The 22,850-nt window shown below is 42.5% G+C and overlaps 2 protein-coding genes and 1 long non-coding RNA gene across 4 annotated transcripts; all 3 read left to right on the top strand.

Moving 5' to 3' along the window:
- The first annotated feature begins 592 nt into the window (after positions 1-592).
- LOC118938114 (zinc finger protein 2-like) lies at positions 593-21,897 on the top strand. Of its 2 annotated transcripts, XM_036939820.1 has the most exons (3): positions 593-1,108; positions 12,147-12,468; positions 19,997-21,897. In XM_036939820.1, exons 1-3 carry the CDS (start codon positions 848-850, stop codon positions 21,553-21,555), a joined length of 2,142 nt encoding a protein of 713 aa, XP_036795715.1. In that variant the 5' UTR covers positions 593-847; the 3' UTR covers positions 21,556-21,897. The 2 variants fall into 2 exon arrangements, with proteins under 2 accessions (XP_036795715.1, XP_036795716.1); XM_036939821.1 differs by lacking the exon at positions 593-1,108 and having other exon boundaries at positions 11,817-12,468.
- On the top strand, positions 1,118-7,606 carry LOC118938139. Its single transcript, XR_005035402.1, has 3 exons — positions 1,118-1,225; positions 1,304-1,511; positions 7,547-7,606. It is a non-coding gene; the product is annotated as an uncharacterized LOC118938139 (long non-coding RNA).
- LOC118938133 (zinc finger protein 420-like) lies at positions 7,864-9,753 on the top strand (the record flags this gene model as incomplete). Its single annotated transcript, XM_036939850.1, has 2 exons — positions 7,864-8,221; positions 8,474-9,753. Coding segments are annotated over 2 exons (1,638 nt in total), but the record flags the coding sequence as incomplete, so codon positions are not given.
- Positions 21,898-22,850: the final 953 nt, after the last annotated feature.

Below are 22,850 nucleotides of genomic sequence, written 5' to 3'. Positions count from 1 at the left end.
AAACCAACAACAGTAGTTACTAAAACATAAATTGCTAATGTGTGATTTAAAACGTGGATTTAATGATGTAATATCAATTTTATACATTTCTATCCCAGGACCACTCAATTTTCAAATTCTCCATAAATCTGCTGTGGATTACCCAGAATCCTATACCTTTATCACACGAGCGGGGCAGCGGTCTAAGGCACTGTTCTTAAATGAATTGCCTAGTTAAATAGAGGATACAAATATTTTACACATGTAACTTCGTTACACCGTTACACTGGCAAACAAACTCAGTAGCACAGAGAAGATCATCCATATGACGTTGAGAAATACTGCATTGTGTGTAGTTTGGAAGAGTCACAAATTAAGTTAATAAATATGTAATAACGCAAAAACATAACTGTTTGTTCTTATAGGTAAACATATCGTGATTACAATTAGCTTACTACGTCTTTAACCACACTGTATTGTTACACTGGTGAGTTAAAACTCATGCTTCCTACACTTTAACTTGTCTGAAGATAAAATATACATTTTACTCAACTGCGTTACCCACTCCAGTCAGCAGATGGCGGTCTGGGAATTTAAAGTTATGCTGCTGGTGTGACGTATAATGTAGTGGACGGAACGCTTCTTTCATCAGCAGCAACAGTTAGTCAGACACCTCGGTAGCTTGCTAGACAAATAGCCGAACCAATAAAGATCTTTAGACGCTTTAGTGTATATTAGCCACTGTGTTTTAAACCCACTTCTGTCGTCTAGTTAGTTATCCGATTTAATTTCATATTTATGGTGTTGTTGTTATTAGTCAGCTAGCGGGCTGGTTAAGTTAGCATTAGCCTAGCTAACATCCCCGACCATGCAGTCACCAAGCTACTCTCCTTCTAATGAAGATAAGGATATCACAGTAAATCAAGAAGTAGAGAGTGGGGCCGTTACTGTGAAAGAAGAGGAGGACACGTTCAGAGTGAAAGACGAGGAAGATATCACAGTAAATCAAGAAGTAGAGAGTGGGGCCGTTACTGTGAAAGAAGAGGAGGACGCGTTCAGAGTGAAAGACGAGGAAGATATCACAGTAAAACAAGAAGTAGAGAGTGGGGCCTTTACTGTGAAAGAAGAGGAGGACACGTTCAGAGTGAAAGACGAGGAAGATATCACAGTAAATCAAGAAGTAGAGAGTGGGGCCGTTACTGTGAAAGAAGAGGAGGACACGTTCAGAGTGAAAGACGAGGATGATGTCACAGTAAAACAAGAAGTAGAGAGTGGGGCCTTTAGTGTGAAAGAAGAGGAGGACGCGTTCAGAGTGAAAGAGGAGGTCACAGTAAAAGGAGAGGAAGATGCAGTTTATGGCGTGAAAGAGGAGGGGGAGGAGATTACTTTTACATCGAAAAAGGAGGAGGAAGAAGAGGAGGAACCTGGATATCTGGGCCCGGTTTCCCAAACGCATCTTAAGGCATCCAATGGTTCTAACGATGAATTTAGCCGTAAGATGGTTTTGAGAAACCGTTCCCTGATTAACACTGGTAAGTACTGTCTTAACAACAGAGGCACAAACTCTGCAGTTGAACTGATGTTTGGTGTTAAGGTGGAAATCTGCAATTGTTACATCCATATTGTGACTTTTAAATTATTTATTTACAGCCATTGATTCTTTAAGAATATAACACATGCCTCATGAGCTGAGTTCAACTGTTGTACCCCATCAGAACCCTAAATAAGCTTTTTTTACTATAATGTTTAGAAACAATGTAAATCAACACTGTATAGCAGTTAAGAACAAATTATTATTTTCAATAACGGACTAGGAACAGTGGGTTAATTGACAGATTTGTACCATGTCAGCTCGGGGATATGAACTTGCAACCTACTAGTCCAACGCTCTAACCACTAGGCTAGCCTGCCGCCTCAACATGGTTAAAACTATAATGTTGATATCATGGATGGTCAGTCCTTGCATCCATAGGTCTGTCTGTAGTTACATTTCTCCAACCCCATAATCTTTTATTACCAAAATAGTGGTGGAATGACAGATTTGTTATTGTTTGTACTGCAAATTACTGGGTTTTGTGTTTTTTTTAAACAGCAACAAAATGGCTGCCCAGAGACTTGGTTAACCGCTGAGGGATGGGGGAAGGAGAAGTGTAACCACTCTCAAATTCATAGAGAACGATATTGTAGAAACCTTAACCCAACACCTAGCGACCTCGTCAAGAAGTTCAGACATCTTGGCGTAACAGTTAAAAGGTGTTAACTTGACAGTCGCTGGACCCAGGTTTGAGTTCGGCTCAGGGCCTCTCCCTGAATTCACTACACTATGAATACAAGGACTGGCCATCCATGAGGTCATAATGATAATTTAACCAGTTTTCTAGGCTATATAGTATATTCTAGAATTCATCCATGATGTCATAATGATAGTTTAAACAGGTTTCTAGGCTATATAGTACATTCTAGAATTCATCCATGATGTCCTAATGATAGTTTAACCAGGTTTCTAGGCTATATAGTATATTCTCTCATTTTGTCTGTCACAGTTGAAGTGTACCTATGATGAAAATTACAGGTCTCTCATATTTTTAAGTGGGAGAACTTGCGCAATTGGTGGCTGACTAAATACTTTTTTTGACCCACAGTATGTCATGCAACAACAACCAAAGTGCTTCTTCGTTCATTACAGGTATATTTGTTGTTAGGTGAAGTTGTGGGCCAATATGGATAACAGTGTACAAACCCTCATTGTCAGGTTGATGGAAAAGCCAAAAAGCATTTTACTGGTTGAAGTGTTTTTTGATTTGCAATGACGACACAAACATTATATTAAGCAGGACATTCAAACGATCCTTACAATTAACACCCAAAGTAGTGTGAAATGTACTCATAAGCAACCTGGACATGGAGGTTACTTCCCTGAGTTTTCCCCCATTCACATTCAGAATACATTGTGAAAAACTAAAATCTTTGCTCACCATTTTTGCTCCTGGCAGATATACTACATCCATAACTAGCCGTTTCCTCATTACCAGATATACTACATCCATAACTAGTGGTTTCCTCATTAGCAGATATACTCCATCCATAACTAGTGGTTTCCTCATTACCAGATATACTACATCCATAACTAGTGGTTTCCTCATTACCAGATATACTACATCCATAACTAGCCGTTTCCTCATTACCAGATATACTACATCCATAACTAGTGGTTTCCTCATTACCAGATATACTACATCCATAACTAGCCGTTTCCTCATTACCAGATATACTACATCCATAACTAGTGGTTTCCTCATTACCAGATATACTACATCCATAACTAGCCGTTTCCTCATTACCAGATATACTACATCCATAACTAGTGGTTTCCTCATTACCAGATATACTACATCCATAACTAGCCGTTTCCTCATTACCAGATATACTACATCCATAACTAGTGGTTTCCTCATTACCAGATATACTACATCCATAACTAGTGGTTTCCTCATTACCAGATATACTACATCCATAACTAGTGGTTTCCTCATTACCAGATATACTACATCCATAACTAGTGGTTTCCTCATTACCAGTGTCACGGTGCTGACTTTTGCCTAATACCTGCAGCAAATGCCTCTACCCAGTCTTCTGGCTGGGCAGAGTACTTTAGGATTTTAGTTACTGCGGTGTAACAAGGGCCTAGCCGTGCGGCCCTACCAACCCTTCTATTTCTTCGCAATGGCCCTTCGCGTGAGTTGGGTTTGTTCCTTCGTTCACGTTGTCACTCCCTTATTTTCCGGTCTAGAATGAGGTCTTGGATAGATATACTCCTATTTAAATATTCTGAGTGTTATGGATTCCTCCTATAATTCCTTACCTTCAAGTCTCTTTTACCTATGTACAGTGCCTTGCGAAAGTATTCGGCCCCCTTGAACTTTGCGACCTTTTGCCACATTTCAGGCTTCAAACATAAAGATATAAAACTGTATTTTTTTTGTGAAGAATCAACAACAAGTGGGACACAATCATGAAGTGGAACGACATTTACTGGATATTTCAAACTTTTTTAACAAATCAAAAACTGAAAAATTGGGCGTGCAAAATTATTCAGCCCCTTTACTTTCAGTGCAGCAAACTCTCTCCAGAAGTTCAGTGAGGATCTCTGAATGATCCAATGTTGACCTAAATGACTAATGATGATAAATACAATCCACCTGTGTGTAATCAAGTCTCCGTATAAATGCACCTGCACTGTGATAGTCTCAGAGGTCCGTTAAAAGCGCAGAGAGCATCATGAACAACGAGGAACACACCAGGCAGGTCTGAGATACTGTTGTGAAGAAGTTTAAAGCCGGATTCGGATACAAAAAGATTTCCCGAGCTTTAAACATCCCAAGGAGCACTGTGCAAGCGATAATATTGAAATGGATCAGACCACTGTATCAGACCACTGCAAATCTACCAAGACCTGGCCGTCCCTCTAAACTTTCAGCTCATACAAGGAGAAGACTGATCAGAGATGCAGCCAAGAGGCCCATGTTCACTCTGGATGAACTGCAGAGATCTACAGCTGAGGTGGGAGACTCTGTCCATAGGACAACAATCAGTCGTATATTGCACAAATCTGGCCTTTATGGAAGAGTGGCAAGAAGAAAGCCATTTCTTAAAGATATCCATAAAAAGTGTCGTTTAAAGTTTGCCACAAGCCACCTGGGAGACACACCAAACATGTGGAAGAAGGTGCTCTGGTCAGATTAAACCAAAATTGAACTTTTTGGCAACAATGCAAAACGTTATGTTTGGCGTAAAAGCAACACAGCTCATCACCCTGAACACACCATCCCCACTGTCAAACATGGTGGTGGCAGCATCATGGTTTGGCCTGCTTTTCTTCAGCATGGACAGGGAAGATGGTTAAAATTGATGGGAAGATGGATGGAGCCAAATACAGGACCATTCTGGAAGAAAACCTGATGGAGTCTGCAAAAGACCTGAGACTGGGACGGAGATTTGTCTTCCAACAAGACAATGATCCAAAACATAAAGAAAATCTACAATGGAATGGTTCAAAAATAAACATATCCAGGTGTTAGAATGGCCAAGTCAAAGTCCAGACCTGAATCCAATCGAGAATCTGTGGAAAGAACTGAAAACTGCTCTTCACAAATGCTCTCCATCCAACCTCACTGAGCTCGAGCTGTTTTGCAAGGAGGAATGGGAAAAAATGTCAGTCTCTCGATGTGCAAAACTGATAGAGACATACCCTAAGCGACTTACAGCTGTAATCGCAGCAAAAGGTGGCGCTACAAAGTATTAACTTAAGGGGGCTGAATAATTTTGCACGCCCAATTTTTCATTTTTTGATTTGTTAAAAAAGTTTGAAATATCCAATAAATGTCGTTCCACTTCATGATTGTGTCCCACTTGTTGTTGATTCTTCACAAAAAAATACAGTTTTATATCTTTATGTTTGAAGCCTGAAATGTGGCAAAAGGTCGCAAAGTTCAAGGGGGCCGAATACTTTCGCAAGGCACTGTATATATCAATACCTAATAACTTCTTCTATTGATTATTATGCTCGTCAGCTAGTAGTCACTTGGAAACTAGTATTGTTATATATTTTGACTCTCCTAAAAATATATTATTGTCCACACAATGACATTTTTTAATTTTACCTTTATTTTACTAGGCAAGTCAGTTAAGAACAAATTCTTAATTTCAATGACGGCCTAGGAACAGATTTGTACCTTGTCAGCTCGGGGATTCGAACTTGCAACCTTTCAGGTTACTAGTCCAACGCTCTAACCACAAGGCTACCCTGCCGCCCCAAATATTCTTTAGTGCAATCACTTTAACCTATAACCAGGGTCACTTTCTGTTCAGTGAGAGTGTGAAAGGCGTTTGCTCTCCAGATCGTTAATCTGGCCTAGTTGTCAAAGTTTCAAGGTTTTATTAAATCACTGTTTTTTGTCTTATACACATTATTACAATTCAATGGTTCTACAGTTTCCTAATACATCAATAATGCTCAATCAATCCTTAATGCTTTACGCTATGCCAGATAATATTGCAAAACTTTAAATGCGGTAACACTTCTAACAATATTGACTAAATAGCAAAAATAGTTCAATTACCTTTAATGCTCCGCCCCTTGGTCACTTTCCTGTAATTGGTATTCTCACAGCACTAACACTAGATTCCGAATTCCAATATCTCTATACACTTCCAACTCTGTGTCAATATATTGTAACCGGTACTTGGCTGTTTCCTTGTATTGCTAATCACATCTGTACCTGATGTCTCACTGTGTGACTGCCGCTTTGTCTGTGATCAAGAGGTGTCTAGACCCCTGTGTTTCGGAGACTCAGTTTCGGGTTCACAAAGTTCAACCAAGTAGCTTCAGATAGTGATCCAATAAGTACTTAGGCAAAATTATCCGGTTCTCAAATGTTGTTCTCGTCTAACAAGCGTATAGTGCAATAGTAAATTTACCTATGATGACTCTCCATATGAAGTCTGTCTCATATGTCAGTGAGGATCATGCCTCTCTTATGATCTCTGCTCTCTTTATATACCTTTTTACAGGGGAAGTTCGGAAGTTTCTGGAGCTGTGGCTAAACCACACTTTCACACTGACACTGCCCTGCTGCTTGCACCGGCCGCTTACTCAGGGACTGTAGATTGCTTACACTGAGTGCTAACTCGGGGACTGTAGATTGCTTACACTGAGTGCTTACTCGGGGACTGTAGATTGCTTACACTGAGTGCTTACACTGGGACTGTAGATTGCTTACACTGAGTGCTAACTCGGGGACTGTAGATTGCTTACACTGAGTGCTTACTCGGGGACTGTAGATTGCTTACACTGAGTGCTTACACTGGGACGGTAGATTGCTTATTACGTCATCTTAGACCTGTGTCTAAATGGAAGCTTCTTATTCTAAATCTAGGTCATGCACTACTAACTCCCATTCTGCTGCTTCCGTGTTACTGTTGGCTGATTCTACTTAATGATTCCAGCTGGTTGTTTCTACCACTTGAGGCGGCGTAGGTGGCATGTCAAGCGTCAGCTGGGAGAAGTCTATGATAGGTATCTCCTCTGCTTCCCCCTGTTGTCCAGTTTCTGCAGGTGTGGTCCATGGTTCCATGAGGTCCCGTGAATGCCCTGTGTTGCTGTCCCCATTGCTTGATGGAGTGGGCAGATTCTTTTAATTCATCTTGTCACACCAGATGTACGACATCCATAACTAGTGGTTTCCTCATTAGCATGGAGGAGTTTATGCAATCAAATTGCTATAGAAAACACAAAGGGGCCTGTATTGTAGACCAAAAGTCTTCTACCACACTGCTTAGAGTTTCAACAACATGAATAACTTATTTCTAGTCTACAATCTTAGATGCTACTACTAATGTGAAAACAAGACAACATATGACTTCTTGCTCATTTTAAGACAATTTTAACATTCATTACAGACGTCAATTGTTGTACAACATCATGGCTATGCTGTTGGCATCAACCTTTACCCTGGATTATCGCTGTTGTGGGCCTTTAATCATCTGTCTGACTTTGTTGTTCACACAGGAGAGAGACGTGACTATCGTGGATCCTCTGGGGAGCCTCAACAACCTCATGATGCTGAGGAGACAGAGAAGAGTCTCTCCAGATCAGAACACCTCAATAAACACCCACAGAGACCCACAGGGAAGATAACTCACTGCTGCTCTGACTGTGGGAAGAGATTCACATCATCAGGCATTAAAATTCATCAGAGAACACACACAGGAGAGAAATCTTACAGCTGTGATCAATGTGGGAAGAGATTTGCTACATCTGGCAAACTGACTCTACACCAGAGAACACACACAGGAGAGAAACCTTATAGCTGTGCTCAATGTGGGAAGAGATTTACTAAATCTGGAGATCTGACAGTGCACAAGAGAATACACACAGGAGAGAAACCTTATAGCTGTGATCAATGTGGGAAGAGATTTGCTACATCTGGCAAACTGACTTCACACCAGAGAACACACACAGGAGAGAAACCTTACAGCTGTGATCAATGTGGGAAGAGATTTACTTCATCTGGAGATCTGACAGTGCACAAGAGAATACACACAGGAGAGAAACCTTATAGCTGTGATCAATGTGGGAAGAGTTTTGTTCAAACTTGCCATCTGACTCTACACCAGAGAACACACACAGGAGAGAAACCTTATAGCTGTGATCAATGCGGGAAGAGTTTTACTTCATCTGGCAGTCTGACTCTACACCAGAGAACACACACAGGAGAGAAACCTTATAGCTGTGATCAATGTGGGAAGAGATTTACTTCATCTGGAGATCTGACAGTGCACAAGAGAATACACACGGGAGAGAAACCTTATAGCTGTGATCAATGTGGGAAGAGATTTGCTACATCTGTCAAACTGACTCTACACCAGAGAACACACACAGGAGAGAAACCTTATAGCTGTGATCAATGTGGGAAGAGATTTACTTCATCTGGAGATCTGACAGTGCACAAGAGAATACACACGGGAGAGAAACCTTATAGCTGTGACCAATGTGGGAAGAGATTTGCTACATCTGTCAAACTGAGTCTACACCAGAGAACACACACAGGAGAGAAACCTTATAGCTGTGATCAATGTGGAAAGAGATTTACTTCATCTGGAGATCTGACAGTGCACAAGAGAATACACACGGGAGAGAAACCTTATAGCTGTGATCAATGTGGGAAGAGATTTGCTACATCTAGGAGCCTGACTCTACACCAGAGAACACACACAGGAGAGAAACCTTTTAGCTGTGCTCAATGTGGGAAGAGTTTTACTGCATCTAGCTCTCTGACTTCACACCAGAGAACACACACAGGAGAGAAACCTTATAGCTGTGCTCAATGTGGGAAGAGATTTACTAAATCTGGCAAACTGACTCTACACCAGAGAACACACACAGGAGAGAAACCTTTTAGCTGTGATCAATGTGGGAAGAGATTTACTTCATCTGGAGACCTGACAGTGCATAAGAGAATACACACAGGAGAGAAACCTTATAGCTGTGATCATTGTGGGAAGAGTTTTGTTCAAACTTGCCATCTGACTCTACACCAGAGAACACATACAGGAGAGAAACCTTATAGCTGTGATCAATGCGGGAAGAGTTTTACTTCATCTGGCAGTCTGACTCTACACCAGAGAACACACACAGGAGAGAAACCTTATAGCTGTGATCAATGTGGGAAGAGATTTACTTCATCTGGAGATCTGACAGTGCACAAGAGAATACACACGGGAGAGAAACCTTATAGCTGTGATCAATGTGGGAAGAGATTTGCTACATCTGTCAAACTGACTCTACACCAGAGAACACACACAGGAGAGAAACCTTATAGCTGTGATCAATGTGGGAAGAGATTTACTTCATCTGGAGATCTGACAGTGCACAAGATAATACACACGGGAGAGAAACCTTATAACTGTGATCAGTGTGGGAAGAGATTTACTAAATCTGGCAAACTGACTCTACACCAGAGAACACACACAGGAGAGAAACCTTTTAGCTGTGCTCAATGTGGGAAGAGTTTTACTACATCTAGCCAGCTGACTTTGCACCAGAGAACACACACAGGACAGAATCCTTATAGCTGTACTCAATGTGGGAAGAGTTTTACTCAGTCAAACAGCCTGGTATCACATCAGAGAACACACACAGGAGAGAAATCTCATAGCTGTGATCAATGTGACAAGAGATACTCTGATAAAAGATCTCTGATTAAACATCAGAAAATACATGAAGGAGTTGTTTCATGATATCAATGAAATAATGTCACAATGTAGAATGTTTTAACATGGTAGTAGGAGTGTTCTAATGATGTCACAATGTAGAATGTTTTAACATTGTAGTAGGAGTGTTCTAATGATGTCACAATGTAGAATGTTTTAACATGGTAGTAGGAGTGTTCTAATGATGTCACAATGTAGAATGTTTTAACATTGTAGTAGGAGTGTTCTAATGATGTCACAATGTAGAATGTTTTAACATGGTAGTAGGAGTGTTCTAATGATGTCACAATGTAGAATGTTTTAACAGTTTATAAGGAGCTTGTTTTAAAAAGTAAAATGATTATTGTTGCACGTTTGTTTAAATTTTATGTTTTTCAATTTATCAAACTGTTAATGCATATTGGTTATTGATTTGGACACCCCAAAATGTCATTAAAAAGATGCCCGAAGTCCAATATATGTTCGGTTGAAAGTGAAAGTTGAGATGTCTGTTAATGCATATTGGTTATTGATTTGGACACCCCAAAATGTCATTAAAAAGATGCCCGAAGTCCAATATATGTTCGGTTGAAAGTGAAAGTTAAGATGTCTTTTACAGGTCGTTTTTTTTTCAATGACTTGAAAACAACTTAATTTCAACTTGCAGCCTGGACGCAGTATAATAAATGAGTTTATAATCAATTTATTAACAATCTGACATCACTCCAGTATTTCTTGACAACATTCAAGTGCTAATTGTCTTTATTCCACTACTGAAGAAGCATGACTCAAATCACCTCATATTTCAAACATTCAGCCTGACAAAATATGCATGTTTTATTATTCCATGCCTCACCATTAAGTGAAGTATTGCCAATACATATTAACAAAGGGGTGTACATTTGGTTTTGATATTTCATATTTACAATTATGTAACATTTAGTAATCATAGTTATTCATGCAACCAACTGACAGTTGGAGGTGTGATGTAGTTAATGGAGATGGGGGTGTGTTCTCGTGGGTATAGGCAGGTGTGATGGAGTTAATGGAGATGAAGGTGTGTTCTAGTGGGTCTGGGCAGGTTTGATGTAGTTAATGGAGATGGAGGTGTGTTCTAGTGGGTCTGGGCAAGTGTGATGTCGTTAATGGAGATGGAGGTGTGTTTAACGTTTGCAAGCTTGAGCTTGATATCGACCTAGTGTGACCTTCCTGGTCCTGTCGTCTCTCAAGTCAGTGAGTCAACACAGGAAGGTGCAATGGATGGATAGTTAATTTATTTCCAAAGCTGCAATGATGGGACACACACAGTCTGGATGAATGATCAGTAGTCGACAGGGTAAAAATAGCACTCCTAAAAGAAGATGCATTTTCCAGTTAGATACCAACTTGAAAGAGGGATCTTTAGCATAAAACCCACATGGAAAACAGAGATTTGGCAAATAACATATAAAGAGAGGCTGACTTGACACCAAACCAACAACAGTAGTTACTAAAACATAAATCGCTAATGTATGATTTAAAACGTGGATTTAATGATGTAATGTCAATTTTATACCTTTCTATCCCAGGACCACTCAATTTTCAAGTTCTCCATAAATCTGCTGTGGATTACCCAGAATCCTATACCTTTATCACACGAGCGGGGCAGCGGTCTAAGGCACTGTTCTTAAATGAATTGCCTAGTTAAATAGAGGATACCAATATTTTAAACATGTAACTTCGTTACACCGTTACACTGGCAAACAAACTCAGTAGCACAGAGAAGAGCATCCATATGACGTTGAGAAATACTGCATTGTGGGTAGTTTGGAAGAGTCACAAAATAAGTTAATAAATATGTAATAACGCAAAAACATAACTGTTTGTTCTTATAGGTAACCATATCGTGACGACAACTAGCTTACTAAGTCTTTAACCACACTGTATTGTTACACTGGTGAGTTAAAACTCCTGCTTCCTACACTTTAACTTGTTGTCTGAAGATAAAATATACATTTTACTCAACTGTGTTACCCACTCCAGTCAGCAGATGGCGGTCTGGGACTTTAAGGCGATGCTGCTTGTGTGACGTATAATCTAGTGGACGGAACGCTTCTTTCAACATCAACAACAGTTCGTCAGCCACCTCGGTAGCGTGCTAGACAAATAGCCGAACCAATAAAGCTCTTTAGACGCTTTAGTGTATATTAGCCACTGTGTTTTAAACTCACTACTGTCGTCTAGTTAGTTATCCGTTTTAATTTCATATTTATGGTGTTGTTGTTATTAGTCAGCTAGCGGGCTGGTTAAGTTAGCATTAGCCTAGCTAGGTAACATCCCCGACCATGCGGTCACAAAGCTACTCTCCTTCTAATGAAGAAAAGGATATCACAGTAAATCAAGAAGTAGAGAGTGGGGCCTTTACTGTGAAAGAAGAGGAGGACGCGTTCAGAGTGAAAGACGAGGAAGATATCACAGTAAAACAAGAAGTAGAGAGTGGGGCCTTTACTGTGAAAGAAGAGGAGGACGCGTTCAGAGTGAAAGAGGAGGATGGTGTTACAGTGAAAGGAGAGCATGTAGTTTATGGCGTGAAAGATGAGAGGGAGGAGATTACTTTTAAATTGAAAAAGGAGGAGGAAGAAGAGGAGGAACCTGGATATCTGGGCCCGGTTTCCCAAACGCATCTTAAGGCATCCAATGGTTCTAACGATGAATTTAGCCATAAGATGGTTTTTAGAAACCGTTCCCTGATTAACACTGGTAAGTACTGTCTTAACAACAGAGGCACAAACTCTGCAGTTGAACTGATGTTTGGTGTTAAGGTGGAAATCTGCAATTGCTACATCCATATTGTGACTTTTAAATTATTTATTTACAGCCATTGATTGACTAGGCTAGCCTGCCGCCTCAACATGGTTAAAACTATAATGTTGATAGCATGGATGGTCAGTCCTTGCATCCATAGGTCTGTCTGTAGTCACATTTCTCCAACCCCATAATCTTTTATTACCAAAATAGTGGTGGAATGACAGATTTGTTATTGTTTGAACTGCAAATTGCTGGGTTTTGTGTCTTTTTTAAACAGCAACAAAATGTCTGCCCAGAGACTTGGTTAACAGCTGAGGGATGGGGGAAGGAGAAGTGTAACCACTCTCAAATTCATAGAGAACGATATTGAAGAAACCTTAACCGAACACCAAGCGACCTCTTGGCGTAACAGTTATAAGGTGTTGATTTGACAGTCGCTGGACCCAGGTTTGAGTTCAGCTCAGGTCCTCTCCCTGAATTCACTACACTATGAATACAAGGACTGGCCATCCATGAGGTCATATTGATAATTTAACCAGTTTTCTAGGCTATATAGTATATTCTAGAATTCATCCATGATGTCATAATGATAGTTTAACCAGGTTTCTAGGCTATATAGTATATTCTAGAATTCATCCATGATGTCATAATGATAGTTTAACCAGGTTTCTAGGATGTACAGTGGGGCAAAAAAGTATTTAGTCAGCCACCAATTGTGCAAGTTCTCCCACTTAAAAAGATGAGAGGCCTGTAATTTTCATCATAGGTACACTTCAACTATGACAGACAAAATTTGAAAAAAAAATCCAGAAAATCACATTGTAGGATTTTTTATGAATTTATTTGCAAATTATGGTGGATATGTATCTCCCTCATTTTTCAGAGTAAAAGCCTGAAACAATGCCTAAAGAATGACCACATGTAGAAGAAGCCATAGAGATCGTGACCTGGGTCCTAAGTCTTTGTATGGTGGATAGGCTTTCAATGGAAAAACAGCCTTTCAAAATAATAGTACTTCCTGGATGGATTTTCCTCAGGTTTTCGCCTGCCATATCAGTTCTGTTATACTCACAGACATTATTTTAACAGTTTTGGAAACTTTATATTTTCTATCCAAATCTACTAATTATATGCATATCCTAGCTTCTCGGCCTGAGTAGCAGGTAGTTTAATTTAGGCACGCTTTTGATCTAAAATTCTGAATGCTGTCCCCTACCCTAGTGAAGTGAAGCATTCTGTTTAATTAAATAATTAAGACACACAAATTACTCGACGTCATAACTAGAGGGAGCCGCTCGTCAACATAACCTGACCGGAGGGAGCCGCTCGTCAACATAACCTGACCGGAGGGAGCCGCTCGTCAACATAACCTGACCGGAGGGAGCCGCTCGTCAACATAACCTGACCGGAGGGAGCCGCTCGTCAACATAACCTGACCGGAGGGAGCCGCTCGTCAACATAACCTGACCGGAGGGAGCCGCTCGTCAACATAACCTGACCGGAGGGAGCCGCTCGTCAACATAACCTGACCGGAGGGAGCCGCTCGTCAACATAACCTGACCGGAGGGAGCCGCTCGTCAACATAACCTGACCGGAGGGAGCCGCTCGTCAACATAACCTGACCGGAGGGAGCCGCTCGTCAACATAACCTGACCGGAGGGAGCCGCTCGTCAACACAACCTGACCGGAGGGAGCCGCTCGTCAACACAACCTGACCGGAGGGAGCCGCTCGTCAACACAACCTGACCGGAGGGGGCCGCTCGTCAACACAACCTGACCGGAGGGAGCCGCTCGTCAACACAACCTGACCGGAGGGAGCCGCTCGTCAACACAACCTGACCGGAGGGAGCCGCTCGTCAACACAACCTGACCGGAGGGAGCCGCTCGTCAACACAACCTGACCGGAGGGAGCCGCTCGTCAACATAACCTGACCGGAGGGAGCCGCTCGTCAACATAACCTGACCGGAGGGAGCCGCTCGTCAACATAACCTGACCGGAGGGAGCCGCTCGTCAACATAACCTGACCGGAGGGAGCCGCTCGTCAACATAACCTGACCGGAGGGAGCCGCTCGTCAACATAACCTGACCGGAGGGAGCCGCTCGTCAACATAACCTGACCGGAGGGAGCCGCTCGTCAACATAACCTGACCGGAGGGAGCCGCTCGTCAACATAACCTGACCGGAGGGAGCCGCTCGTCAACATAACCTGACCGGAGGGAGCCGCTCGTCAACATAACCTGACCGGAGGGAGCCGCTCGTCAACATAACCTGACCGGAGGGAGCCGCTCGTCAACATAACCTGACAGGAGGGAGCCGCTCGTCAACATAACCTGACAGGAGGGAGCCTCTCGTCAACACAACCTGACAGGGGGGAGCCGCTCGTCAACACAACCTGGCCGGGGGGAGCCGCTCGTCAACACAACCTGGCCGGGGGGAGCCGCTCGTCAACACAACCTGGCCGGGGGGAGCAGCTCGTCAACACAACCTGACCGGGGGGAGCCGCTCGTCAACACAACCTGACCGGGGGGAGCCGCTCGTCAACACAACCTGACCGGGGGGAGCCGCTCGTCAACACAACCTGACCGGAGGGAGCCGCTCGTCATCAGCCTCACTCATCACCTGTAGAAGGCGGGGCTTCCAGCGAGGCGTGGATTTAATAGTATGTTGTACCTAGTTTCCCTCCTTCAGGGAACAGTAGTTATAGTCATAACGTGTGGATTTAATAGTATGTTGCACCTAGTTTCCCTCCTTCAGGGAACAGTAGTTATAGTCATAACGTGTGGATTTAATAGTATGTTGTACCTAGTTTCCCTCCTTCAGGGAACAGTAGTTATAGTCATAACGTTATTCTTGTCGTATGATGAACTTCAACTTAAATAAGGGATCTTGCTGTCAGACAGTTGTTTTGTATTCTGAAATGCACTCGAACTATGTATCATTTAGTGGCTCCTTATGTTACGCTGGGAAAACAGTTTTCATGGGCACAGAAATACTAAATAGTTTGAGTTTGCTAGATCCAATGGTTTTTAACTGAGTCATTTTGTAATCCAAGATGGCGTAGCGTTAAGACGTGTTTGTTGTAAATGGAATGTTTTTTTCATCTTTTTTGTATATATTGCAATATATTTCAATCCTTTTCATTTTTAAATTAAATATACCTTCCGGAAACCGGCCTCACCCAATATGATATGGATCTGCTGTTTTTGTTAGACCTTATAGCTAGAACCTCCATCAGATGCTAGCCATCAGAACATAGAACATCGCCTGTCGTATCAGTTCTGTTATACTCAGACATTATTTTAACAGTTTTGGAAAATTTAAAGTGTTTTCTATCCAAATCTACCAAGTTTACTTTCATCCGGAGGTGAAAATAGTGCCCCCTACCCTAGTGAGGTTAACACCCCGGCCGTCCTACAATCCAAGCTAGATGCCCTCAATCTCACACACATTTTCAAGGAACCCACCAGGAACAACCCTAAATCTGTAGACAAAATCACTTCTGCAAGCAGGCCTTTCTAATCGACCTGGCCCGGGTATCCTGGAAGGATATTGACCTCATCCCTTCAGTAGGGGATGCCTGATTGTTCATTAATTGTAATTTCATTAATTGTAATTTCCTCACCACCTTAAATAAGCATGCCCCTTTAAAAAAATGTGCAACTAGGAACAGATATAGCCCTTGGTTCACTCCAGACCAGACTGCTCTCGACCAGCACAAATACATCCTGTGGCCTACTGCACTAGCGTCGAATAGTCCCCGCGATATGCAACTTTATTAGAGAAGTCAGGAACCAATACACACAGTCAGTTAGGAAAGCAAAGGCTAGCTTTTTTAAACAGAAATGTGCATCCTGTAGCTCTAACTCTAAAAAGTTTTGTGACACTGTAAAGTCCATTGAGAATAAGAGCACCTCCTCCCAGCTGCCCACTGCAATGAGGCTAAGAAACACTGTCACCACCGATAAATCCACAATAATCGAGAATTTCAATAAGCATTTCTCTACGGCTGGCCAGGCTTTCCTCCTGGCTACCCCAACCAACAGCTCCGCACCCCCCGCAGCTACTTGCCCAAGCCTCCCCAGCTTCTCCTTCACCCAAATCCAGATAGCTGATGTTCTGAAAGAGCTGCAAATCCTGTTCCCGTACAAATCAGCTGGGCAAGACAATCTGGACCTTCTTTCTAAAATGATCTGCCGCCATTGTTGCAACCCCTATTACTAGTCTGTTCAACCTCTCTTCCACAGTCATCCCCCTCTTCAAAGGGGGTGATACTCTTGACCCAAACTGTTACATCCATCCTGTCCTGCCTTTTCTAAAGTCTTCGAAAGCCAAGTTAACAAACAGATCACTGACCATTTCGAATCCCACCGTACCTTCTCCGCAGTGCAATCCGGTTTCCGAGCTGGTCACAGGTGCACCTCATCCACGCTCAAGGTACTAAACAATATAATTTCCGCCATCGATAAAAGACAGTACTGTGCAGCCGTCTTCATCAACCTGGCCTGTTGTCCGGACCTCTGGCAGTCTTTATGGAGTTACCACAGGGTTCAATTCTCAGGCCGACTCTGTATATATCAACGATGTCGCTCTTGCTGCGGGTGATTCCGTGATCCACCTCTAGTCAGATGACACCATTCTGTATACATCTGGCCCTAATTTGGACAATGTGTTAACAAACCTCCAAACAAGCTTCAATGCCATACAACACTCCTTCTGTGGCCTCCAACTGCTTTTAAACGCAAGTTAAACTAAATGCATGCTCTTCAACCGATCGCTGCCCGCAACCGCCCGCCCGACTAGCATCACTACTCTGGACGGTTCTGACTTAGAATATGTGGACAACTACTAATACCTAGGTATCTGGTTAGACTGTAAACTCTCCTTCCAGACTCCTATTAAGCATCTACAATTTGCTTCCTATTTCGAAACAAAGCCTCCTTCACTCACGCTGCCAAACATACCCTCGTAAAACTGACTATCCTACCTATCCTTAACTTCGGCGATATCATTTACAAAATAGCCTCCAACACTCTACTCAGACTGCATCCAGTTTGCTATCACATATTTGTCGCCAAACCCGCTGGCTCCAGGTCATCTATAAGTCTTTGCTAGGCCGCCTTAACTCGGCTCACTGGTCACCATAGCAACACCCACCCATAGCACGCGCTCCAGCAGGTAGTACAGGAAGTATATCTCACTGGTCTACCTGGTTAAATAAAGGTGAAATAAAAAATTAAATCGTAACTTTATTGACAACACCCAAATCGATACTCATTAACGGTTCTTCAATAATTACACATACAGTGCCTTGCGAAAGTATTCGGCCCCCTTGAACTTTGTGACCTTTTGCCACATTTCAGGCTTCAAACATAAAGATATAAAACTGTATTTTTTTGTGAAGTGGGACAGAATCATGAAGTGGAACGACATTTATTGGATATTTCAAACTTTTTTAACAAATCAAAAACTGAAAAATTGGGCGTGCAAAATTATTCAGCCCCCTTAAGTTAATACTTTGTAGCGCCACCTTTTGCTGCGATTACAGCTGTAAGTCGCTTGGGGTATGTCTCTATCAGTTTTGCACATCGAGAGACTGACATTTTTTCCCATTCCTCCTTGCAAAACAGCTCGAGCTCAGTGAGGTTGGATGGAGAGCATTTGTGAACAGCAGTTTTCAGTTCTTTCCACAGATTCTCGATTGGATTCAGGTCTGGACTTTGACTTGGCCATTCTAACACCTGGATTTGTTTATTTTTGAACCATTCCATTGTAGATTTTGCTTTATGTTTTGGATCATTGTCTTGTTGGAAGACAAATCTCCGTCCCAGTCTCAGGTCTTTTGCAGACTCCATCAGGTTTTCTTCCAGAATGGTCCTGTATTTGGCTCCATCCATCTTCCCATCAATTTTAACCATCTTCCCTGTCCCTGCTGAAGAAAAGCAGGCCCAAACCATGATGCTGCCACCACCATGTTTGACAGTGGGGATGGTGTGTTCAGCTGTGTTGCTTTTACGCCAAACATAACGTTTTGCATTGTTGCCAAAAAGTTCAATTTTGGTTTCATCTGACCAGAGCACCTTCTTCCACATGTTTGGTGTGTCTCCCAGGTGGCTTGTGGCAAACTTTAAACGACACTTTTTATGGATATCTTTAAGAAATGGCTTTCTTGCCACTCTTCCATAAAGGCCAGATTTGTGCAATATACAACTGATTGTTGTCCTATGGACAGAGTCTCCCACCTCAGCTGTATATCTCTGCAGTTCATCCAGAGTGATCATGGGCCTCTTGGCTGCATCTCTGATCAGTCTTATCCTTGTATGAGCTGAAAGTTTAGAGGGACGGCCAGGTCTTGGTAGATTTGCAGTGGTCTGATACTCCTTCCATTTCAATATTATCGCTTGCAAAGTGCTCCTTGGGATGTTTAAAGCTTGGGAAATCTTTTTGTATCCAAATCCGGCTTTAAACTTCTTCACAACAGTATCTCGGACCTGCCTGGTGTGTTTCTTGTTCTTCATGATGCTCTCTGCGCTTTTGACGGACCTCTGAGACTATCACAGTGCAGGTGCATTTATACGGAGACTTGATTACACACAGGTGGATTGTATTTATCATCATTAGTCATTTAGGTCAACATTGGATCATTCAGAGATCCTCACTGAACTTCTGGAGAGAGTTTGCTGCACTGAAAGTAAAGGGGCTGAATAATTTTGCACGCCCAATTTTTCAGTTTTTGATTTGTTAAAAAAGTTTGAAATATCCAATAAATGTCGTTCCACTTCATGATTGTGCACCACTTGTTGTTGATTCTTCACCAAAAAATACAGTTTTACATCTTTATGTTTGAAGCCTGAAATGTGGCAAAAGGTCGCAAAGTTCAAGGGGGCCGAATACTTTCGCAAGGCACTGTAATTCATACTACTGTAGCAAACATTATATTAAGCAGGACATTCAAATGAGCCTTAAATGTATAATCCAAAGTAGTGTGAAATGCTCTCATAAGCAACCTGGAAATGGAGGTTACTCCCCTGAGTTTTCCCCCATTCATATTCAGAATACATTGTGAAAAACTAAAATCTTTGCTCACCATTTTTGTTCCAGGCAGATATAGTACATCCATAACTATCGGTTTCCTCATTAGCAGGGAGGAGTTTCTGCAATCAAATTGCCCTCGTGCCACAATTTTAGCAAACACAGAAGGGGGCCTTGGAGAACAAAAGTCGTCTGGCACACTGTTTAGAGTTTCAACAACATGAATATCCTATTTCTAGCCTACAATCATCGATGTTACTACTAATGTGAAAACAAGACAAAATATGACTTTTCTTGCTCATTTTAAGACAATTGTCAAATCATGTTAACATTGATTACAGACGTCAATTGCTGTTCAACATCATGGCTATGCTGTTGGCATCACCTTTTATAGTGGACTTCTGCTGTTGTGGGCCTTTAATCATCTGTCTGACTTTGTTGTTCACACAGGAGAGATACGGGACTATCGTGGATCCTCTGGGGAGCCTCAACAACCTCATGATGCTGAAGAGGGAGAGAAGGGTCTCTCCAGATCAGAACACCTCAATAAACACCTGCAGAGACCCACAGTGAAGAGAACTCACTGCTGCTCTGACTGTGGGAAGAGATTAACCTCATCAGGCATTACAATTCATCAGAGAATACACACAGGAGAGAAATCTTACAGCTGTGATCAATGTGGGAAGAGTTTGTGTCGATCTGGAGAGCTGACAGTGCACCAGAGAACACACACAGGAGAGAAACCTTACAGCTGTGGTCAATGTGGGAAGAGTTTTACAACATCTGGCTCTCTGACTCAACACCTGAGAACACACACAGGAGAGAAATCCTATAGCTGTGATCAATGTGGGAAGAGTTTTGTTCAATCTGACCAGCTGACACGACACCAGAGAACACACACAGGAGATAAATCATATAGCTGTGATCAATGTGGGAAGAGGTTTGGTCGATCTTGCCATCTGACTCTACACCAGAGAATACACACAGGTGAGAAACCCTACAGCTGTGATCAATGTGGTAAGAGATTTGCTACATCTGGCCACCTGACTCTACACCAGAGAACACACACAGGAGAGAAACCTTATAGCTGTGGTCAATGTGGGAGGAGTTTTAGTCAATCTGGAGATCTCAGAGTGCACCAGAGAACACACACAGGAGAGAAACCATATAGTTGTGATCAATGTGGGAAGAGATTTGCTACATCTGGCCACCTGACTCTACACCAGAGAACACACACAGGAGAGAAACCTTATAGCTGTGGTCAATGTGGGAGGAGTTTTAGTCAATCTGGAGGTCTCAGAGTGCACGAGAGAATACACACAGGAGAGAAACCTTATAGCTGTGGTCAATGTGGGAGGAGTTTTATTCAATATGGAGATCTCAGAGTGCACAAGAGAATACACACAGGAGAGAAACCATATAGCTGTGATCAATGTGGGAAGAGTTTTGGTCAATCTGGAGAGCTGACAGTTCACCAGAGAACACACACAGGAGAGAAACCTTATAGCTGTGGTCAATGTGGGAGGAGTTTTAGTCAATCTGGAGATCTCAGAGTGCACAAGAGAATACACACAGGAGAGAAACCTTATAGCTGTGATCAATGTGGGAAGAGGTTTGGTCGATCTTGCCATCTGACTCTACACCAGAGAATACACACAGGAGAGAAACCCTATAGCTGTGATCAATGTGGGAAGATATTTGCTACATCTGGCCACCTGACTCTACACCAGAGAAAACACACAGGAGAGAAACCTTATAGCTGTGGTCAATGTGGGAGGAGTTTTAGTCAATCTGGAGATCTCAGAGTGCACAAGAGAATACACACAGGAGAGAAACCTTATAGCTGTGATCAATGTGGGAAGAGATTTGCTACATCTGGCAACCTGACTCTACACCAGAGAACACACACAGGAGAGAAACCTTATAGCTGTGATCAATGTGGGAGGAGTTTTAGTCAATCTGGCAATCTGACTCTACACCAGAGAACACACAGGATTGAATTCTCATAGCTGTGACCAGAGATCATCTGATAAAAGATCTCTGATCAAATATTAGAAAATACATACATGAAGGAGTTGTTTCATGATTTCAGTGAATTAATGTCACAATGTAGAATGTTTTTTACATTGTATGAGGAGTATTGTAATGATTTCACAATGTAGAAGCCTAAACGTTGGCCCCCTTATGAATTGATTTCAACATGTTATGGATATTAGCCTCATGGGGAAAATCCAGGCTCTGAAATGGAAGAGTACTATATCGGATCAAATCAAATGTATTTATATAGCCCTTCTTACATCAGCTGATATCTCAAAGTGCTGTACAGAAACCCAGCCTAAAACCCCAAACAGCAAGCAATGCAGGTGTAGAAGCACGGTGGCTAGTATAAACTCCCTAGAAAGGCCAAAATCTAGGAAGAAACCTTGAGAGGAACCAGGCTATGAAGGGTGGCCAGCCCTCTTCTGGCTGTGCCGGGTGGAGATTATAACAGAACATGGCCAAGATGTTCAAATGTTCATAAATGACCAGCATGGTCAAGTCATAATAATCACAGTAGTTGTCGAGGGTGCAACAGATCAACACCTCAGGAGTAAATGTCAGTTGGCTTTTCATAGCCGATCATTAAGAGTATCTCTTCCGTTCCTGATGTCTCTAGAGAGTTGAAAACAGCAGGTTTGGGACAGGTAGCACATCCGGTGAACAGGTCAGGGTTCCATAGCCGCAGGGAGAACAGTTGAAACTGGAGCAGCAGCACGGCCAGGTGGACTGGGGACAGCAAGGAGTCATCATGCCAGGTAGTCCTGAGGCCTGGTCCTCCGAGAGAGAGAAAGAAAGAGAGAATTAGAGAGAGCATACTTAAATTCACACAGGACACCGGATAAGACAGGAGAAGTACTCCAGATATATCAAACTGACCCTAGCCCCCTGACACATAAACTACTGCAGCATAAATACTGGAGGCTGAGACAGGAGGGGTCAGGAGACACTGTGGCCGATGATACCCTCAGACAGGGCCAAACAGGAAGGATATAACCCCACCCATTTGCCAAAGCACAGCCCCCACACCGCTAGAGGGATATCTTCAACCACCAACTTACCATCCTGAGACAAGGCCGAGTAAAGCCCACAAAGATCTCCGCCACGGCACAACCCAAGGGGGAGCGCCAACCCAGACAGGAAGATCACGTCAGTGACTCAACCCACTCAAGTGACACACTTCTCCTAGGGACGGCATGAAAGTGCACCAGTTTGCCAGTGACTCAGCCCCTGTAATAGAGTTAGAGGCAGAGAATCCCAGTGGAGA

This window comes from Oncorhynchus mykiss, chromosome 13 (genome assembly GCF_013265735.2).
Source record: "Oncorhynchus mykiss isolate Arlee chromosome 13, USDA_OmykA_1.1, whole genome shotgun sequence".
Taxonomy (NCBI): Eukaryota; Metazoa; Chordata; class Actinopteri; order Salmoniformes; family Salmonidae; genus Oncorhynchus; species Oncorhynchus mykiss.
Note: the sequence above shows the minus strand (reverse complement) of the source record. Positions and strands in the feature narration are given on the sequence as shown.

Bases quoted from the DNA above. Each gene is read 5' to 3' on its own strand.
- LOC118938114 (XM_036939820.1), top strand. From the start codon at position 848: ATGCAGTCACCAAGCTACTCTCCTTCTAATGAAGATAAGGATATCACA. The intron at 1,109-12,146 runs GAGGACACGTTC...GTGAAAGAAGAG, and splicing joins CCTTTACTGTGAAAGAAGAG to GAGGACGCGTTCAGAGTGAA. The intron at 12,469-19,996 runs GTAAGTACTGTC...TTGTTCACACAG, and splicing joins CCGTTCCCTGATTAACACTG to GAGAGATACGGGACTATCGT.